Here is a 20,615-nt window from a genome sequence, read left to right as displayed (position 1 = left end):
TCTGCTTCTGTCTACCCTATCTCCTTGCTTCCTCTCCCTTGCTAGCACTTGCCCAATTCCCCCTACCATTCACTCAGTGTCTCATCCTGACAGTCTTTTTTTTAAAATATTTTATTTACTTATTTGACAGAAAGAGAGCACAAGCAGGCAGAGAGGCAGGCAGAGAGAGAGGAGGAAGCAGGCTCCCTGCCAAGCACAGAGCCTGATGCGGGGCTCGATCCCAGGACCCTGGGACCATGACCTGAGCTGAAAGCAGAGGCTTAACCCACTGAGCCACCCAGGCACCCTCCTGACAGTCTCTTGATCACTCCCCAGACCCTCAGGCCTCCCGCTCTGTGCAGCTCTGTCTGGGAACACCGCAGGGAACCACCTCTCCTGTCAACCCCTCTCTCCTGCCCTCCTTCGGCCTAGGCCCTGTCACAGGACGTGACAATCCCACTGACAAAGGCTGCTCAGGCTGACCCTGACTGCCGCAGTGCAGTTACCAGCCTCTCCTGGGCAGCATGTGAACAGACTGAACTTGATCCTTCGGTGGCCCTGCCATGACCCCAAAGCTGCTGGAGGATGGCTGCGTCCATGACCTGGGAAGGAGGGCTTTGCAGAATCCAGCAGCTCTGCTGCGGAAGGGATTGGCAAAAAGGGCCTAAAAGGGGACAGAAGCATACCCCCAACTCCTCCTGCTGCTGAGGAAGGGATGGGTCTCTTGTCAGTGACCTCTGCCTGCCCATCCCTCCACAGGGAAACTGTGGGAGCACTGTGGGGCATCATGGGTCTCACCAAGAAAACTGCCAGCCATCAGCTCCCCTCAAGCACCCCTGTGGTTGGGGGGCAGCTGAGAAGGTGAAATCACTGCACAATGCTGGGCCTCCTCACCAGGCTCTCAGGGCCTCAACAGACACCTCATTCTCTGCTCACTGTCACAGCAGACCACTGCCTGGGGACAGGCAGCTGTCTTGCCAATCACTACCCCCTCCCAAACTAGCAGGTGCCATGTGCTCAAGGGGATCTGTCACCAGAGTTAATACAAGCACCAGTGGATCTAAATTCAAGTTGGGCCCCCTCCCCGGAAGGATTCCTGGGGTCCCTTGCAGTAGAGGTACCACGAAGCGTAGTCTTGCTCTATCCTCTGTCACCACCACTGCTGCCAGGGTGTTATCTGTGTGTGAAGGCATGACCCTGTGCACTCGAAGGAGAGGGACTGTAGGTCCTCCTAAAGGCGCACGCTGACACAGACACAGAACCGTGAACGGTTTATTGGGGGGATACCAGGAGAGACGAAGCACAGGGGAGAGGATGGGCAGGGAAAGCACTCAGACCACCAGGCAGAAAGCATTCATATTTTTACTAAATAAAAACTCATTGGAGCCTGGTTGTTGGAGGTCAAGGAAGTCTTCAAATTAGAAAATGATTAGCCTGTAAGGCAAAAGGATTTGGGTTAGTACACTAGGACCTTAGATTTTCCCAAACGCTCTTTGCCTCCCATAGTGTATCTGAGGCCTTGGATGAACACTTGCATGTGTGGCCGCCTCTGCGAGTCTATTTGTAATAGACAATAATTGTCTTCACATCTCACATATAAAGCTCTGATTGTACCCGTTCTCCTAACGACCTTTTACTTCATTGTGGCTGTGACCTGACATTTAATAGAAAAAGGGGGCCCTTTGCCTTGTCTTTGAAATGAGAATGGCCACTACCTGGGCTGAGGTGATACACTCTTAGTGCATTTTGTGGACTTAAGTGAACATCTTTTGACGCTCTTCTGCATGGAGCGATTTTCATTTAAACAGAACAGTGAATGGTCAGAGCCCATGTATTATGCATATTACTTGCTTTAGGGAAAGGATTAGAGGGAGAAAGGGCGACACGTGAGCCAAGAGGGAAAGGGGAGATGGTGAGGGAGACAGAGGATCCCAGAGAGGCTCCACACTCATCACCCAGGCCGGCTGGGGGCTCAATCTCAGAACCTCGAGATCATGCCCTGAGCAGGATTCAAGATTCTGCTGCTTCACCGACTGAGCTGCCCAGGGACCCCTGCAGGTTCTTTATGGACTTCAACTCCTATTGCTCTAGTGACCTCAGAATCCAGTATGCTCCCCCTTTCACAGATTAAAAAAAAAGCAGAGGTCCTGAGAAGGCCACACTGAGATTTGGTTTTGGGGCTGAGAAAACTGGAACACAGGCAAATCTGCAGGACACTGGGACTGAAGTCCCGGGGGAGGTGCACAGCTGCAGGCAGCGTGGTGACATACATACAGAGGCCTGGTGACAGGGCTCTAGCTAGGGTGGCTCCTGGTCAACCCTGACTCCCCCACGAACAGTCTGACTCTGGCTGACGAGGCGAGGGCAGCCAACCTTCGCCAGACCTCGGTCCCGTCTTCCCTTTTTCTCAAACCCCACATGCTGCAGATGAAGCGAGAGGTGTTTCATCCCTCCCAGAACAACAAAGGCGGATGCTGGACACGCACGATGCTAAGAGACAGACGTCTGCCATTGTGCAACAGAGACACTTCCTTCCCAACAATGGCACCTGCCCACTGCTCAGTGTGTGCAAATAGCCAGGCACACACATGTCTGTGCTGAGGAACTTCAGAATCTTCAAAGCGCCCCCAGCATGGTTTCCCCTTGAATGTCAAGCCCTGAGCACAAATTCTGCCTTTTCTCCACTGACACAACTGCAAGGTGATGATCTGGAAACAGAGACGCCTGTAATCTCTGCATGACGACTTGCCACTTTGAGCAGGAAAGGACACCACCCACGACCCCAGGATATTCCCAACACACACAGGTCAGGACACTGTGAGGCCCAAAGAGGAACAGGACTCCAGAAATGGGTACAACTGAAAACACCCCTGTACTTACTTGGTTTTCCTCTGGGGCCTTCTTGGGCACAGCGCTGCTATTGTCCCGTGGAGCTGCACAGGCTTCTGAGTGGAAAGGAAGCCCTAGAAGGGACGGAGGTGGATTCAGAAGGGCGATGGCCACGCAGGATTCAAGCCAATCCTCTTCCCCTGCGCCAGCCTATTCCATGCTCTCCCTCTGGAAGGTCCTTCCTGTTTCTCACGGGACTCCCCTGACCCATGTGGATGAAGGTGGGAACAGTCCCTCACCCTCACACGTACGACCACTCTGCCTGGGCACAGATGTTTCCAGAACTAATCTATAACGCTGGACAACTGGGGCCTCCACACATGAGGGTGATGGGAAGGTTGTGCTTCATCCAGCCCAGAGCCCAAGACCTCGTGTCTGCGCAGTGCCCCTGGGCAACGCCTCTGTGTCTGTCCTCTGCGAAATGTCACCTTTCTTCTCCATGGCAGACACCTGCTGCCCAGTGCTGGGCGGTGGACCAGACAGTCCATGAGATGGACGTCCACACAGAGTGGAGGAATGTGACCATGTCCTCACTCGGGCTTATCTTTGCTTTGCAAAGACTTGTGGTACCACCTCTCCATCCTCTCCACCGACAGAAGTGGCTAAACTGTGAATGTGCTTTATGACTCACGTCAGTTCAGATCATCTCACCGAGGGGTGGAGGAACGAGGTGGGGCTGAGGCCCCCAGGTCCCCCAGTGTGGAGGGGGAGGAGGAGGAGGAAAGCCTGGTATATTCTGCCCCACGTGGTAGGGCATACGGAGGGGCCCTGGGCAAGGAGGAATCACTCTCACACCTGTACCGACCTGCAGAACAGACAAGAACATGTTTTAGTAAAACAGACAAAAGTTGCAACACCAAGAGAAGAAACCAAAGCAAAGAGCTCTCAGCACCCGGCTTCTTCCGGAGAGCTGCATCTGCTGCAAAACTGACAAGCCCCTCCCAGCTGGTGCCAGTATAAAGACGGGGGAGAGGGCAGTGGCTGTCACAGGAATAGGCTGTCACCAAACATCACTGCCCTGGTCTGCCCACGTTCACCAGCAAGTAGTCGTGTCTTAAAGATGAAAAAGGATCATTGCAAACTAGTCAAGCAGCACATTCCAGACACGGGGGCATCGGCATCCAGGACAACACTTCGTCTTTCCTCCTCGGTCCCCGGAGAAGATTCTGGTTAGGTCAGAATAGAGGGAATGGGACGAAACTGAATGCCCTTTCTCCACAAAGTTCCTGAGCCACTCCAGGGGAATCATGCGCTTGAGAGTCCCCAACTCTCCCCACGCTGCCTCGCCTCCTGACAAAGGGTTCTCTCCTCTCTACAGTTTCTGGCCATGGACAAAGACTCTTGAGGAATTAGGGGCTTGTGGTCTGACAGAGGCCCTGGAAAAGCGTCTTCCGAGGAACATGATACCAATAACCCTTCTTTACACTCAGCAGCTGTGTTTGTCTTAAAACACCGTCATTTGGAAATTTCAACCCACTGAGTTCCAGAGTCATTTTGTCCAATGGGAAATGAAGATGGGTAGGCCAAATAAGAGAATTCACAGAAATGTATATGCTTCCCGATGGAAAACTCCACACGTATGATGAGAACAGAAACCAGCTCTTAGGAAAGTTAGGACCAAAGGACCTGCTCCTGGAAGCCCAGTTCAAGGGCTGGGAGGCAGTGGTCAATACAGGTCATCACTGACGTCCCCCATTAGAACGTGTGCGCGGGTTGCGATTCCGACAGTGCACCTGAGAGCTCTGATACTTCAAAATACTTGTAGAAAGGGTGTGAGTAGGTGGTTCTGCATAGCATGTTTTTCAGAGAGGTAAAACAGGGATAACTCGTGAATCTTGCTGTGAGAACGTTCTAGACTGCAAAGGAGACAGTATAAAATTCAGAGAGATTTTCCACAGGCTCCATTATTGAGGATTACCGGACCCATCGAACCCCGGCGTGAGCACAACACCAGCTGCACATGAAGGAAACCTAAAGGAAGTCGGGCCGGCCAGAGGACTTCACTGGGGAGGGAGCGGTCCTCCTCCCCCACTTACTTCCCAGGGGTGCACTGTAGGCAGGCAGGGGTGCACACACACGCATCCTCCTAAACACCAAGTTGCAAGATGGTAGCACCCATGCCAGAACGGCTACCCACCCCCTGGGGTGAACAGAGGCGGTGGGGAAAACTGCCGTCACCGCATGTTAATCTACGTCTGCACCTCAACACAGACAAGGAGTCTTCCGCCACAGGATAATCCACTAAGGAAAAAACTCCATTCCGGACAGGCCGGGATCTACATCTAGGACTACGCTTCCCCATCATGGCAAGCAAAGCATCTCCTTCTGTACATTGAGAACACACACAATGAGAGGCCATGGGAAGCCCAGTGTCCACGCGTGGAAGTGCAGCCGCTCGTGGGTCAACCGGCGGCCCACCAGCCCCCGACTGAGCGGCTCTGCTTCCCCCCCTGACAAAGGGGTCTTCTACTCTCCACAAGGACTGTCCATGGCAACAGACACCACCAGGAGGTAGGACTGTCTGGAGTCCTGCAGCGGACCTGCAAGAGTGATTTCTGAGAGAAGCACGACCCCTACGAGTGAGCGAGACCAGCTCTGTGGATCCGCGTCCCCGACTTTCGGACTCTCCTCAGCTCAGGCGCAGAGCAAATGCGTAGTCCTTGGTGCTGAGAACCACGGAGGGGCCGATTCACCAACCCCAAGTGCAAACCAGTGTGTCTGGAGAGCACATGTGACGCTCCCAGGATGGGCCGGGAGAGACACTAGGAGCTGGCACAGCCACCAGACCCCATCTGAACCCGCTCACGGGAGCACAACTGAAACACGTGTGAGGGGTGGGCCCTGAGGGGAGTCACCGGGATTCCCTCTTCAGGGCTGCTGCTCCGGGGGGCGTTTCTAAGACACACCTGCACCTGGCAGCGTGCCCCATCATCTCGCCCAGGCGCCAACTGGAGGGATTCCAGCTCACGTCTTTGTCCGCACAATTGGAAAGCAGAGGAGGTCTCACAACTCACCATCTCCACCAACACTCAAGCTGCCCAAAGCACGTGGCACAAGTGTGAGGCTGTCCTGGCTTTTCCCATTTTCGCGCTGTGAGGACCTCTGCAAACCTCCTCCCGGGTTAGTCTCCTGACCCGAAAACCAAAAATGCTCCTGCTCCCGCAGGAAAGCAAACCACAAACCAGCCAAACTAGCTGACTTCACTGTGGAGTGAGACGTCATCCTCCTCGAGATATTTACACACATGCACACGTGTGCGCGCGCACACACACACACACACACACACACGAGGTGAGCATCCTACCACCACGTGACTCTAAGCATCTACAGCTTGGGGAGGAAGCGCAAAATTGAGGATCTCTAATGGAGCAGCCCAGAGGCTCCTGGGTGAGCGGCGTGCACTCTGAAAGGGATGATCGCAGATCACATGCAACACTACAAGGCCAGGACAGGGTGCTGTCCACACTGCAAAACATTTCAGAAACGGACACAACTCAAAACGCCCACACCACTTACCGTAGGCATCTCTGGGCCCTTTTGAGGGCCGGTGCGGCTGTTCATCCTGGGAACCGGTCTAGGTGCTGGATCAGACAAAGGACAGACGTTTACTGTGGTTTGCATGCCCTCCATGCCTTCCTCTCCCATCTTGCACTCTTTCCCACACACGTGTCCCTTATCAGAGGGTTTCCCACATGACTCAAGTGACTCCTTTGCTAGGAGAGACACCAGTCCCCTGACTCTTGCGGGAGACACTCCAGGACCCCGGTTCCAGTGTTTCCATAAGTAATGCATCCCGTGTGGACAGGTCAGGGTACAACTGTCTGGAAATCAACACTAAAATTGGGGTGCTCAACACACATCAGGCAAGTCACTTTTTCTTCATAGATTAAACATCTAAGCGAGAAGAGCCTTGGGTGGGTGACATCCAGAAACCCCCACCGTGAACGGCCCATATTCTCTTCTCCAGCCACAAAGGATGGTTCGTTTGTCCAGCCTGCGGATGAGACCTAGCATGCGTGACTGACCAACAAGTAAGCATTTCAGAGAAGAAACAGACTCTGACGGTTGTAGAGTCACGAACAAAGAAAGCATAGGCAGATGGAGCAATAAAGCTATGGCATGACACCGACAGCATGAGAGGAATAAAATACATTTCACTGATGAATATGGTCCTATAGATTACCAATAAAACAAAAATATAGGAACCTCCATAACAAGCAAATAAATGCCCTTTTTCACAAATAGTCTTTTTTCCCCCAAGGCTTGACTCCTGAGTCCAGGTGGGAAGGAGCTCGGCTCCCACCTTCTCAGGCGCAGCTCTTCAGAAGGGGGTGGCCGGGGGAAGGTGTGGAGGGGCGTGAGCTCCACCTGTCACAGGGGCAAGTGTCCAGGAATGGGAAAGGCACCGTGTGGTTTCACAGCAGAAATCAGGCTGCTGCATTTCACATCGTGCTCCCTACCTTGCCACAGAGGCTTCTGGAACTCAGGCCTTCCCGGCATCGGTCCGCGCCACGTGGGTCCCACAGGCAGCATCTCCCCTTCCATCATGTGCAGTCTTGAACACAGAAAAGGAATGGACATTTCTTGAGAATTAAAACACCACGTCCTCTCCTAGGCGCTAAACAGCAGAGCCGTCACCCCTCCAAACCGTAAAAACACACGTCAAACTCTCACACCTGTGTCTCAGGTAGGCGTTCTCCCTGCTCTGCTGCACTATCCTCCTCTCCCAATCCCGAGCCCTCATCTGTGGGAGAAAAACACACCCATCATCGGTTGTGCCAGACTGTGCCCCAAGAGAAGACGAGGAAAAGGAAAACACTTACCCACTTAGCCACAGCATTCCTCTCCTGCACTGCGATCTGAAAAAAGCCAACACACCAAAAGCCCATGTTCAGGGCTCTAAGGGCCACCACCGTCACCTGCAGGGGGCGCCAAGGGGTCAGTGTGTTGGGCACAACTCAGGTTACCTGGCCTTGGAAGGTGAACTCCGCCTCTGAAAGCTCATGTTGCATGTCTTCCACTTGTTGTCTGAGGGACAAGTGTTTTCATCAGACAAAATCCAACATGGGGTGTGATTTTCCATCATCTGCCCAAGTGACCAACCTCCTCTATCGGTCCCCTCATACATCAGATCCCGACACAAGAACCACTTTCACCTGATTATAACTGGACAGTAGGATCAAAGCTATTGCTACAGCCTTCCTTAATCGTTTTCCTTCACCTGCAGGCTCAGAATTGAATCATTTCCTTACCCATTTTCAATCCTTCCCTCAGTTATCACATGACAAGTGTCTTTGGTCATGAAGCTCTATTCTCCTTGAACTTCTATCCTCGCCATGGTTCCCAGGGTTGCAAAGACCACCACCATCAGATGGCACTACAACGTTTATAAGGAAGATTCATCCTAGGACAAACTGCTCTCCTCAAGATTAGGACAACTGACACCAAGGACACTGGTGTGGAGTCAGTTTCCACAGAGTCACGCCAGCGCTGGGGATCAGGACATGTTTAGTAACGTAATTGTTTTGTTCCTTATCTTTCTGTGGCTGTTAATTCTCTCTGGATATATCCTCTGAATTTTTGTGTATATGACCTGAGTCCTAATAATGTACAAAGATGAGGAATCCAAAGGGAACGGGGATTTCAGGAGCCAGTAGTAGGTAGTGTCTGGACTTACCGATACTTCTCCATTTCTTCTTTAGTCGCCTTCAGATTATCCTCAGCAGCTGACAGCTCATTCCTGGTTTCATTCAGATCTTTAATGGTCTCTTCTAACTTCCTAAGATGGGAAAGGTATGTACATTGTCCAGGAGACAAGGTCCTGAATTTCTACCATTTATCCTCCCAAGCACACTTGGTGGCCTAGGTTGGAATGTCCCCGCTAAAAGCACAGACTGACAACACAACAGGGAGAGGAATGAAGGCCCCATTTAGGGTTCAACGACAATCAAACTCTGGCTGCTGCCAAGTTCCCTCCAATCGGGACTGTCTTTATACTTCCCTACTTCAATTCTTTCACCATGTCACCAAATAACATTGCACTCTGTGCCCTCTCAGAGTTGGTCTTCGTGTTGAGTCGGTGAAGGCTCATTTCAATTCAAAGTGAAAAGCCAAGCCTGACCAGCCACACCCATTAGGATGAAGCAGTGGCCCATCATTAGTCTCACACCTCCATGGGGAGCCCTGATCCTCAGACCAAGGTTGGGCAACACAGTCAGCCCAAAAGGAACCTTCCAGAATGGGGATTCACTGGCATGGAAACTCACTCCCACACATCTCTAGGCTTGAGAAGTACAACCCCTGCCCCCTCTTGAAAGATCCTGCTGTAGGAAAAGGCCAACCGTACTGCCAAAAATAGGTCCTCAGATAATCCATGGGAACTGTCACATACTCAGGGTGTTTTGTCCAGGGAACAGACTTCAGATGGAAAACTGTCAACTCCATTGAGTCAACCTTCTCAAATACAAGACCAAGTTCATGGATGGTGAAGGCAGCAAACGGTGATGTTAGCAAGGCTGGTTGGCTGGGCTGCCTCGGACTCTTGTTCATGGTGTTGATTCAAAGGTTTCAACAGGACACATGTCAAGAATCACGTGCAGAAAGACTTTAGAAACTGAGACAAAACCTCTAGAAAGAGAAGGACATGAGCATCTGCTTCTGGCCTCTCAACTATCCTGCAGCAAATGGCTTCTGGAGCGGCAGTCAATGTGTGGCCCAGGGATATGGTGTTGAAGAGAGAAAGGTGGTGAGGACACTAGACCTGCCCCAAGAAGAACTTACCAATGAACAGAACCCAGGTGCCTGTGAGAGAGAGCAGCCCCTACCCCTGGAGAGGGAAGAAATAACACAAAGCTGTTTTCCAGGGAAGACAGGGAACAGTTTTGCTTTTCAACAGGAATGAGGGCCTCCAACGTCCTGATCTCCTCCTGAGAAATAAAAGGAAACACTGGACAAGAGAGCAAACTTGTGAGTGAGTGCACCCAATTTCTAAAAAGCACATGAGGAAACATGAGAACCAGATGCAGAAGGAGGGAGTCTAGGAGAAAGTCAGCCTGGCAGTGGGAGCCAATCTCCCCAAGACACATCTGTGAATTCTGGAACAGGCGAGTGAATACAAAGTAAATGAACAAACAACATTTTGGGGACAGGTTGGAATGCAACAAGCAAAGTTCCGGTTCAGCCAGCAAAGATGAGACTTAGTAAAACTGCAGGCTTTGGATGGGATCCGGGAGAGTTCCACCTAGAAAATCATGTGGAGGGGCACAAGGGTGGCCTGGTCATTAAGTATCTGCTTAAAAGTATTTGATTCAGGCCATGATCCCAGAGCCCTGGGATCGAGCCCCACACTGGACTCCCTGTTCGGCGGGAAGCCTGCTTCTCCCTCTCCCACTCCCCCTGCTTGTGTTCTCTCTCACTGTGTCTCTCTCTGTCAAATAGGTAGATGTACAGTCTTTTCTAAAAAGAAAAGAAAAACAAATCACATGGACAGGAAATACCCTGACCTTCTTAGCGACTGGGCTGCACTGAATGATCTCAGTTGTGCACCAGATGAAGGGACCCAGGATTGTTGGAGCCCCAGCCCACTTTCCACAAAGAAACTTTCCTGGTTTCTGCAGGAAGAGAATTCCATTGTTCTCTCCACATTCTGGACCCAAGTCTCATGCTGAACAAGAATTGGACCTAATGCAGGAGTGGTAAGAGCACGTGAGGAGAGTGAACCTGAAAGGACAGTGCAGACTGACCCAGAGGGGATCCAGGCATCCAAGTGACTAATGCTGCTACCTGCCCCCGCAAGTCCTTAGAACAGAAAGGAAAATGCAGGTTACACATATCAAAATAGAAAGGGCAGGCACAATTCTACAAAATGCCTTTGGCAAACGTACTCTACGATCCAATTCCAGAAGTTCCAAATACAGTTATCTAGACTTGACGCCACATAAATTTATACAACCGTATTTAGGACAACGCAGCAAGAGCTTACTCTTCTGCAGTCCGTTTTTGTTGTTCCGTGAACTCCACCATCATATCCACTTTCTTCATTAGCAGGTTCAATTCTGCTTCTTTAGCTATTTTCTGAGAACTCAGGGCACTATAGCGGTCTTCCAGGAACTTTTCCTTCTCTGTAAAGGATGAGTTTCCTTTTGTATGTTTGTGCCATGACCTGAGAACTTGGTTTTGATGGGGAAGGACAAGGGCAAGACCGCGAAGGCAGGAAGGGATTCTTTCCCTGCCCGATGCAAACTCATCGCCACCCTATGGAGATTTCTTCCCCCCAAACAACAGACCTTTCAGTTCTTGGTTTTCGCAACTCAAGGCTCTCGGCACTTCATCATCCAATTCATCTTGGACCTTTAAGACAGATTTAAGAAAAGACCTATGAGGGCACCTAGCAGGACAGCATCACAGAGGGCAACAAAGAAAGTCCTTGAGGCATAAATAGAATAAGGAGAAAGTAAGACAACTGGTTCATTTCAAAAAACGCACAAATGGCTTTCTCAGTGGAACAGATATTTAAAAAAAAATCTTCTACTATATAATTGACTTGCTATCGCCCTTCATCGCTCACATATTTTGTGGGATTTTCTACATAACGTGGAGGGCAGCACTGAATGATGTGAAATTACCCAACTGTGAAATAAACCATATTTCCTAGATCTTGAAGTGGCAAACCTCATTGTGGTGGTCCCAAGTGAAATCGCAGCTCGCTGTTCAGTAGAAGCTGCAGTGCCCAGACGCCCACTCTCTACTGCATAAACAGCGCATGGGTACACTGCACTCACCTCCCCCACTGAGTCAAAAGCCTCCCGAGCAGCATTCTAGGACAACGAACATTGACCTCTTACCACATCCATGGTCTGGATATCTCTGGCTCTCACAACCTCTGAGAGAGCCTGTTTAAGATGAAGGGTGTCCTTCAAATTTTTATTGATGATTTCCAAGTTTTTTATGTTCTCCTTCAAGAAAATATATGGAAATATATATATGTATTGAATGAGGAACAAGGACTCATTCCTTGGGGCACTTGGGTGGCACCTGGATGGTCCAGTCTGTGGAGTATCTGACTCCTGCTTTCATTGGCCTCAAGTCCTGGTCTCAGGGTCATGGGATTGATCCCTGCATCAGGCTACACACTCAACATGGTGTCTGCTTGGGATTCTCTCTCTCTCCTTCAGGCCCCCCTCCTCACTCTTTCTTTCTCTCAAATCAATCAATCTTAGAAATAATAATAATAAGAGTAATTCATTATTTTTATTTCCATTGTTAGAACACAATGCGGGCAAAGAAAGGATTCTTACTTTGCATTCATTTATTTCCACAAGGGAAACCTTATGTGCTCTCTTCCTTTGAGCTTTCTTTGCTTCCCTGATCTGTAAAGCACAGGAAAAAGGAATCAGAATCCCAAAATAGCATCATGTTAGAGAATCCTATCTAACAATGTGTAACTCCTTTCTCAAAGAGAGAGGCAGTGCTCTACATTTGTGAAGCTTCTCTTACTCAAGGACCACTCTGGATCCCATGAAATAGATCAATAGAATGAACTAGCCGAGGAGGAAGGAACCAAAATGAAATCACAAAAAATATTTGAAAGGGCACACATACCTTCTCCTCCCAACTGGCTATGTTTGTGCCAAGATATTTGTTTTCCTTTTTCAGCTCAACAATATTCATCTTTATTTGGTCTAAAGTAACTGAAAGGAGAAAAAAGAATTTTAAGATAATTAGCATAACCAGCGACATTGAATAATCCCAGTGGGATTGAATAATCCTACCAGGGACACATCCTCTGACACGTGGGTGTCACTAACTTGTCAGCATTCCCACTGTGCCTGAAGAAAGCAAGAACTCACAGCGATGAACAACGGCATTCGACGGTTTCCACAGCGCCTGACGGCCACAGCCAGCACCACAGATCACCACACTCCACGAGCCCCAGACACTATCCATTATCCCCGCTGGCACACATTCGATTCAATTCATTTTCCCTTGGCAGGAAAGGCTCCCTCCACTTCAGACTCAATACCATGCTTTGATCCTCTCCCGTGACACGTGCTCTGTGTGGCAATATCTGCCTTCTTCTCTGAGTGTAGCCTGTTTGCTAGACTCAGAGAGCTTTCTCCTCTTGACATTTCACCAAGAGCCAGCTCATGGCAAAGTACTCCCTCCAGACCTCAGGCTGTGATCATCACTTGCCTCCTAAACATCTCTCTGCAAAATGACACCTTGTATTCTCCCTAGTCCCACGAGGTGTTCCTCCTCCTGGTCTCTTAGACAGGGCAACTCCCTCCACATTGTCACTTAGACTCCCCATGCGGAAGAGAACCATTTGCAAGACTTAAGAAGTCAGTGAGACATCAGAAGTCACCATATTTATCCCTCGTCAGATTATAGCCACATCACACACTGGTACCGAGAATTTTTGGCGAAGAAAGCCGAAGCTGAAAATCTTACCTTCATATTGTCGAGGCTTTACCTAAGAGAGGAAGAAACAGAGATGGGCTGGATTTCAGAACATATTACAAGTAAAAATCTATAGTTCAGCTAAATACCAAATTTGTAATCCAAAGATATTAAAATAATCACTTTGCTTAGCAGAAGGAATTCGCAGGATTAAAAAAGAAGACAAAATTGGAATTTCCTGATTAAGTCATCATAGTTCACAATCCACTTCTGATAAAGAGCACAAGTGTGTATAACTCCTTTTTGAACCCCAAATCTATTCACATTTTATTCAATGAATGTTCAACCTATTCAATTTTGACAAGGGATCTCATGCAGATATTTACAACGTATTCATTATTTCACCATTTCCCTAGCTTTTTGTAATGTTAGTAACCATGCAGTTTGTGTTAGCTTTTTTTTTTCATTGTATATATTTACTGAGATGGAATTTAAACATTGTCTTCAGCCTTACTGAGCTACAAGTATAACGTGTACAGTGCATTGATGTGATACATTTATTGATCACAAAATGATTACCACCACGGCTGATCCTTCAGCCTGCCCCATGGTTGCTTTTTGTGGTGTATGTAATAGAGTATTGCTATTCTGTGTCCTTGGATGAATTTAGTGCATGTTCCCGCCATGCTAATTACAACACAAAACATACCCAATCACTGTCAGTTTGGTGAGGGCCTCTTTCCACTCAATTATACCCTACAGGTGCTTGTGTGTTTTTTTTGTCTTTCATGGGGCATGTTTCTGGGATGCATCCATGTTGCATGGTTCTCGAATCTCCCAGATGGGAATCATCGCAAATCATGACAGTATGCGTGACCTTTTGAGTCTGGCTTCGCTCATTAAGTTCTTTGTGGAGATGAAGAACCAAGAGAATTAGCAGTAAAACATGTGGGAAGAATTTGAGATTCCATAATGGCACAAAGGGAATAGATGTTGGGGTCTTGGCAGCGCCCAGAATGCACTATTTTGTGGCCAACAGAATGGTCTGGGAGAAACTTCAGATTAGAGCATATGCTGCATTGGAAGCAAGGTATAAGGTGATCTATATAAACCAGGGAAGCTTGGTAGGCACCATGGGGGAAACCCGGAGGGGCATCCGTGGGTCCCTTGGAAGAGCTGGTCTTGACTTCTATTCCAGCTAATTGCTGTTTGGATTTCCTAAGCTTTGCTCCGTGGTTCATGAACCAAACCTGCAGTATGGTGGGCTGGATCTCCAGTTTCCAGGCCATTTCTTTCTGAAGGCTGGGGAGCGGGGTATGGGTTCCTGCTAAGCAAGGATTCCAAATTGGCCAGCTGTTTTTTGGTGAACGTGGTTCCTTTCCTTTGTGAATGCTTCTCGAGCTTTCCTTTAGGAAGGTCCCCTGTGCTGCGACATCCCGAGATCTAGCTGTGTCCCCATGCTCTGTTCCTGTGTCTCTCTCATCAGTTTTTGATGCAGCGTTCTAGGATTCACAGTGTGTGTATAACACCCAGCGCTCCATGCAACACGTACCCTCCTTACCCATCATCTGGCTCACCCATCACCTGGCTCACCCATCTCCCCACACCCCTCCCCTCTAAAACCCTCAGTTTGCTTCCCAGAGTCCATAGTCTCTCATGGTTCATCTCCCCCTCGGATTCTGCCCCCCTAACTCATTTTCTTCTTCCTTCTCATAATATCCTCCATGCTATTCCTTATGTTCCACAAATTAGAGAAACCATATGACAAGTGACTTTCTCTACTGGACTTCTTTCACTTAGCATAATTCCTTAATTTTTTTGCAACACAATATCTGCACTGAAGTATAGAACCTGGGACTATTTTAAAGTCCTGGAAGGAAGGAGAAAAGAAGGCAGGGAGGCAGGCAGGCAAGGGAGCAAATGCTGTGTCAAAGATATGACTCTTTCCTTCTCTAGAAAGCTTTCCTGAAACTTTCCAAAGAGTTGGCTGTTTACTGAATTCACGCACAGTTAGAGCACATCAGGTGCTATGAAGTTCCCCAGACTGTTAGAAATGGAGTGTCATCAAAAAGAAGTCAAAGCTATCGAATGAGAAAAAAGAGTGGCCCATGTTGAGAGATGAAGCATAAGCCACCACAGAAAGACAGCGGATGTGTCCAAAAAGGGGAGCCAGGCAATTCAGACTCGAGTGACACTGGTCTTATTATAGCTCAATAACATCTAGGCAAGACCTCATTTTGCACCATTAACATATTTCCCTATTCAACAGTTTTACAGGATGATGAGAGGCTGAGGCCAACCCCCACATCTTACCAGGATATTGGAATATCACCATGCTATCACAAACCAGTCCTAATAATGTTGGTGGGGAGAGTGCATCAGGGCAGGGCAATTAGAAAACCAAAGTTATTCCTTTAATTTCACATGTTGATTAGGAACCTCTGAGCTCCCCTGGCCCTTGTCACCAACCCCATCGGCAGGGGAAGTGTAAAGGTAGATGGCTACACCGAATACATAATATTTTTCTTTCTCTTTGAAGGGAAGTTTTCTCCATTGACAGGGAGAGGGGGGAATATTCCCATGTAGAAAGAAACTCAAAAGAGTTCTTCCTTCTTAGAAAGATCAGCCCTCAAGTGAAATTATGTCACAAGAGTCTAACTCAGGGTTTCCCAGAGACTAAGCCACAAAGGGAAGGGAAATACTCAACTCCAGTGCCATCTCTCCCTGCCTCACCGGTGAATACCTCAGTCGAACCCTGAGCCAAAAGAGCAAACAACCTCACCCTAACACCCACCTACCTCAGGTCCTTTACCAGGACACAGTATCTTGCTTTCAACACAACCCTACAAGACATACCAAAGGTAAAAACCATGAGACCAAGCACGAGAATCACACTTCTTGTGGCAGAAGTGATGGCTTAGCAGGCTGGGGCTTTAAAGTCCCTTCGATGTAGGATACTCGATCTAAGGGAAAATTGCACAAGAGGAAGAAGAGGTGGTACATGTAAGCATAGATATGAAACTCTAAGACTGTAACATGATTCTAGACACCACCACCAATACGGAAATCAAGAGTGCTTGAGCTGGCTTCATGAAGAGGCTCAAAATAAACCAGAGGAAAGAATCATTGACTGTAAGGAATGTCCAGTAGAAACTTCCAAAAAGGAAACAGAAAGGGCACCTGGGTGGCTCAGTGCGTTGAGCCTCTGCCTTTAACTCATATCATGATCTCAGGGTCTTGGGATCGAGTCCCGCACTGGGCTCCCTCCTCGGTGGGGAGCCAGCTTCCTCCTCTCTCTCTCTCTGCCTGCCTCTCTGCCTACTTGTGATCTCTCTCTGTCAAATAAATTTTAAAAAATTATTAATAATAAAAAAGCAACACAAAGACAAAAATTACAAAGACAGCGCAGAAAATCCAAGACTGGTAGGTCACGGCAAAATGTGTCACACACACATAATAGGAATACCTATTCCTATAGGAGTGTGGACAGAGATATTTGAATAATAATGACGGAGGATTTTCTGAAATTAATGGAGTTCCCAAATCAAGATCCAGGGAAATAAAACATCAAAAGCAGGAGAAATACAAACATACACACACACACACACACAAACAATGAACAAAAAACACCAATGATGTCTGTTATAGAATATTCAGCTACAGATCATTAAAGACAAAGAAACAGTTCTGCAAATCTGGAGCAGGGGCTGGGAGTGGGTAGGGGAAGGGGGACAGGGGAGCAGTAACACCTTACTCCTGAGGAAGAAAGATAAGAACGACATCGTACTTCTTTTCAGAAAAGATTCATTGAAGAAGGATGAAATGTGTACACTGTTTAAAGAAACATCGAACTAGAAACCTTTTGCCAGTGAAAGGATCCTTCAAAACACACCTCAGAGTAAGTAAGGAAAACCATCAGGAATAATGACGGGCATTATTTCAATGATGAAGGGGTCTCCATTTCTCCATTGTCCATTTCTCCGAAAGGACACAACAATTTCTAATGTGCATGCATCAACAACAGAGTATCAGAGCACATGAAGCAGAAACTGAAAATATGGCTGGTGGGAACAGATGAATCCATTCCTGGATTCAGGTGCACTGACGAGCATCACCCATCCGCTGCACCACTAACATCGGCGGAATAATTGATTCAACGACGAGGTATAGACGCTCTTCTCAAGCTCACGTGCAACAGTCACTGAGAGAGGCCATATTCGGGGCCATACAACACATGGGAACCACCAAAGGGATCAAAACTACAGGAATTATGCTCTCAGACCACAGATGAGTCAAACTAGAGATTGAGAACACAAGATAGCTGGAGAACGGCCAAAAAATGGAGGTTCCACAGCACACTTCTAGAGAAGACAAGGGTGGGAGGGAAGGTGTGTGGAGGGATGGGGGAAAGAGGGGAAGGGGAAGAAGAGTCCACCTTTCGCGGCGAGCACTGAGAAATGTACAGAATTGTGGAGCCATGTTGTACACCTGAAACTCACATTACACTGTTTGTCGATTATGCTTGAACTTAAAAAAAAAAAAGAACATATGGATCAAGAAGGCACTTCAACAGAAATCTAAAACTCCATGAATCCAGGTGATCATCAAAATTGACATATTAGAGGGAAATCTGTAGTACTGAATGGACATAAAAATATCCAGTGACTACAAAATTGTCTGCTTATTTATGAATGAAAGTACAGAAGGTACATTAGTATACTTACAGCGAGGATGGTTCTCCACAGGTAAATGAGAAAGGCACAGGCTCCCAAGCAGGCAGTCATAATGAGAAGCTTCCACAGAACTTCAATCACATCAGGGCCAACACAGAAATGGTCAGGCAAGGAAAGGACAAGCTGAAATACCATTTGAGAAAATAAGAAATCTCAAAGACATTAACGGTGTATCTGTCACAAAGAATCTACTTTACAAACCCTCAACCGGCCTCCAGGAGGTAAGCATACCTCGCAACTACCTCCTCCTGGAGGAGAAGGAGCACAGAGGGATGACCAAGGGGCTGGGGCAAACTTTGGGGAGTGATACGTGTGTTTATCATCTTACCGTGGTGATGGTCTCCTTGTTGCTTACCTATGTTCAATATCAACAAACAGTATCCTTTGAAACGATGTTGTGATCACATATACATTATAACACACTGAAGCTGTAGGCAAAATCTAACAGACAAATCTTAAGAGATCTTACTCTACCTACAAGCACGTTGCAAATTTGTTTCTACGGCTAACAGAACTTGAGAATGGATAAGCCAACATAAAATAGACAAGATAAGTCAATGTAAACTTAGAATAGGTAAGAAGTCAGTGACTTCTACTGTACATCCATGAAGGAGCTGGATAAACTCCTTTGGTACATTTCCAAAACTACACCCAAAATTTATGGAAGAAGGAGAGAAAGCATGAATATAATGTACTAGAGGTACAAAGGAGCATGTTATATGGACAGGTGTTTATAGATTAGGACATTTGTGACAGAAAAGGGAGGCTGCTCGTTAATACGATATGTAATTATTTTCCAGTAAAAATTATATTTAGAGTTATTGCTTAGTTTCTGAAAACATTAATGTTTTCTTTCAATGCTCACATTGCTTCTGAATCACAGTCCAAGATGTCCGATTCCTGAACTACATAAGGATTTGCATAATCAGGTGATCATGTGTGCTCTAAGGATATCTGTGAAGTTTAGGATCTCCAAAATGCTGATGGAAGGAATTCCTGTTACTATCTCTTAGTATTGTAATTAAATCGGGCAATAAAAGCTATAAAATTTAACTCTTTAAAGAGAGAAAATATTAAAGAATGTATTTATTTCTTTGAAAGACAGAGGGGGAAGGGCAGAGGGAGACTGAGCAGCAGACTGCCAGCTGAGCAGGGAGCCCAACCAGGGCTCAATCCCAGGACCCTAGGATCATGACCCAAGCCTAAGGCAGACACTTAACTGCTTGAACCACCCAGGTGCCCAGGAATTCTAAAAGAATACAGAATTCCTGGATATGAACACCAAGGAAAAGAACACATCATTTTACAAAAACTAGATTTAGAAGTACTACAGGTTAAAAGACACTAACAATGCAATTCATACTAGCTCACACCAAGCTTGAATTTTGTGTACACACACACTCTCTAGAAAGGAGCTCCTGAAATATGTAACATTTTCCCCTTCAGCCCACACAACTGAGGTCAGGAAAATGTGTGCTAGCGGGAAACGTACACTGTCTTTGAATAGCCACTGTCTGAAAGAGAGCCGTAGCTGTCAGCACAATGGTTGATCATGGGTATCAAATGCACAAGAGAAAGAGGCCATCTTGTCAGGAATGTAAAACACGCCCAGTCGTGGGCACTCAGTACATCTGGCAGCTGTCTGGATGCTGATACGAGTAGCTGTCTCTGCACTAGATGACAGCCACTGGGGCCAAAAACACTAGGTTCTCGACAGCGGCCATGAGCAGGTGGAGGTGGGAAATGCAAGACCAGTTCATTTAGTCAAGAGTTCAGAGACAGGGTAGAATGAGAAAGGCGAACGGATGCATGAGATGCAGCCTAGGTAGAGGGGAATAATTGAAATCAAGATGACCAAGAAATTCCCTCTTCTGAAGACTCCAGTGAAACAGAATGAAGCCTATTTGACTAGAGGTCTCCACATGGGATAGGTCTGCCTCAATAAAAGGGTCCTTCTTGAACAATGACACTTCAGGACCCCTGTTTCATAATCTGGTACAAGCAGATCTAAAGAAGTCTACTTATTTCCAGGGGTGTCCCCTAACTGTTATCTCTCTCTCCTGGGGTTACAGGTCTTACTTTTTCATCATAGAGTGAAATATTCATGCTGGGAACCACTTATTTCTTTATATTTGGACAATCCTAAGGATATCCAGAACCTTCTTATCTTGGGGAAATCAACACTCTGCACATACTTGGCCAAAGAAAGAACAACTCTTTCACTTCCTGATCACCTCACTCCTAGCGATGTTCCTGTGACATATATCCCAGCAGGATGCGGTCCCTTAGTGTCTTCTGGGATTCTCAGGTCTCCATGGACCAGGAGGGACACTCAGTCCCTGGGGACAGCCTCCAAGACCAGAAGGAGAGGGCTGATTCAGAATCTGCTGAAAGTCAACAAACCCAGAAGCACAGAGCACAAAGGACCTTTCACTTTTTAACACTCTAGTCCCAACACCAAAGCTTCAGATACCCAGGGTTGTCAAACATGACAAATATAAACAATGTGCTGATAGGAAAACCAACTATACAGAAGATGGACCCTGAATTTACCAGGCTTGAAGTAGGATCATCATTGGGCTTCCAGAGGCTGATCTAACACCCTTAGCTCCTATT

General features: G+C 47.6%; 2 protein-coding genes across 3 annotated transcripts in view; both read right to left on the bottom strand.

Moving 5' to 3' along the window:
• Nucleotides 1-1,234: 1,234 nt before the first annotated feature.
• LOC116580787 (transport and Golgi organization protein 1 homolog) overlaps nt 1,235-20,615 on the bottom strand; it is a 59,299-nt gene continuing 39,918 nt past the window's right edge. For both annotated transcript variants that reach the window (XM_032327485.1, XM_032327486.1), the window contains 6 exons: nt 7,545-7,612; nt 7,329-7,423; nt 6,385-6,449; nt 3,520-3,673; nt 2,860-2,942; nt 1,235-1,413 (listed from right to left, as the gene is read on the bottom strand). In XM_032327485.1, coding sequence (XP_032183376.1) covers nt 1,393-1,413; nt 2,860-2,942; nt 3,520-3,673; nt 6,385-6,449; nt 7,329-7,423; nt 7,545-7,612 — 486 coding nt within the window. In that variant the 3' untranslated portion in view covers nt 1,235-1,392. The remainder of the gene's footprint in view (nt 1,414-2,859; nt 2,943-3,519; nt 3,674-6,384; nt 6,450-7,328; nt 7,424-7,544; nt 7,613-20,615) is intronic.
• On the bottom strand, nt 7,698-11,815 carry LOC116580794 (cTAGE family member 15-like). Its single transcript, XM_032327497.1, has 5 exons — nt 11,712-11,815; nt 11,154-11,217; nt 10,850-10,988; nt 8,546-8,647; nt 7,698-7,896 (listed from the first exon to the last, which is right to left on the bottom strand). Exons 1-5 carry the CDS (start codon nt 11,718-11,720, stop codon nt 7,827-7,829), a joined length of 384 nt encoding a protein of 127 aa, XP_032183388.1. The 5' UTR covers nt 11,721-11,815; the 3' UTR covers nt 7,698-7,826.

This window comes from Mustela erminea, chromosome 20 (genome assembly GCF_009829155.1).
Source record: "Mustela erminea isolate mMusErm1 chromosome 20, mMusErm1.Pri, whole genome shotgun sequence".
NCBI lineage: Eukaryota > Metazoa > Chordata > Mammalia > Carnivora > Mustelidae > Mustela > Mustela erminea.
This window is presented reverse-complemented; position numbering and strand designations above follow the sequence as displayed.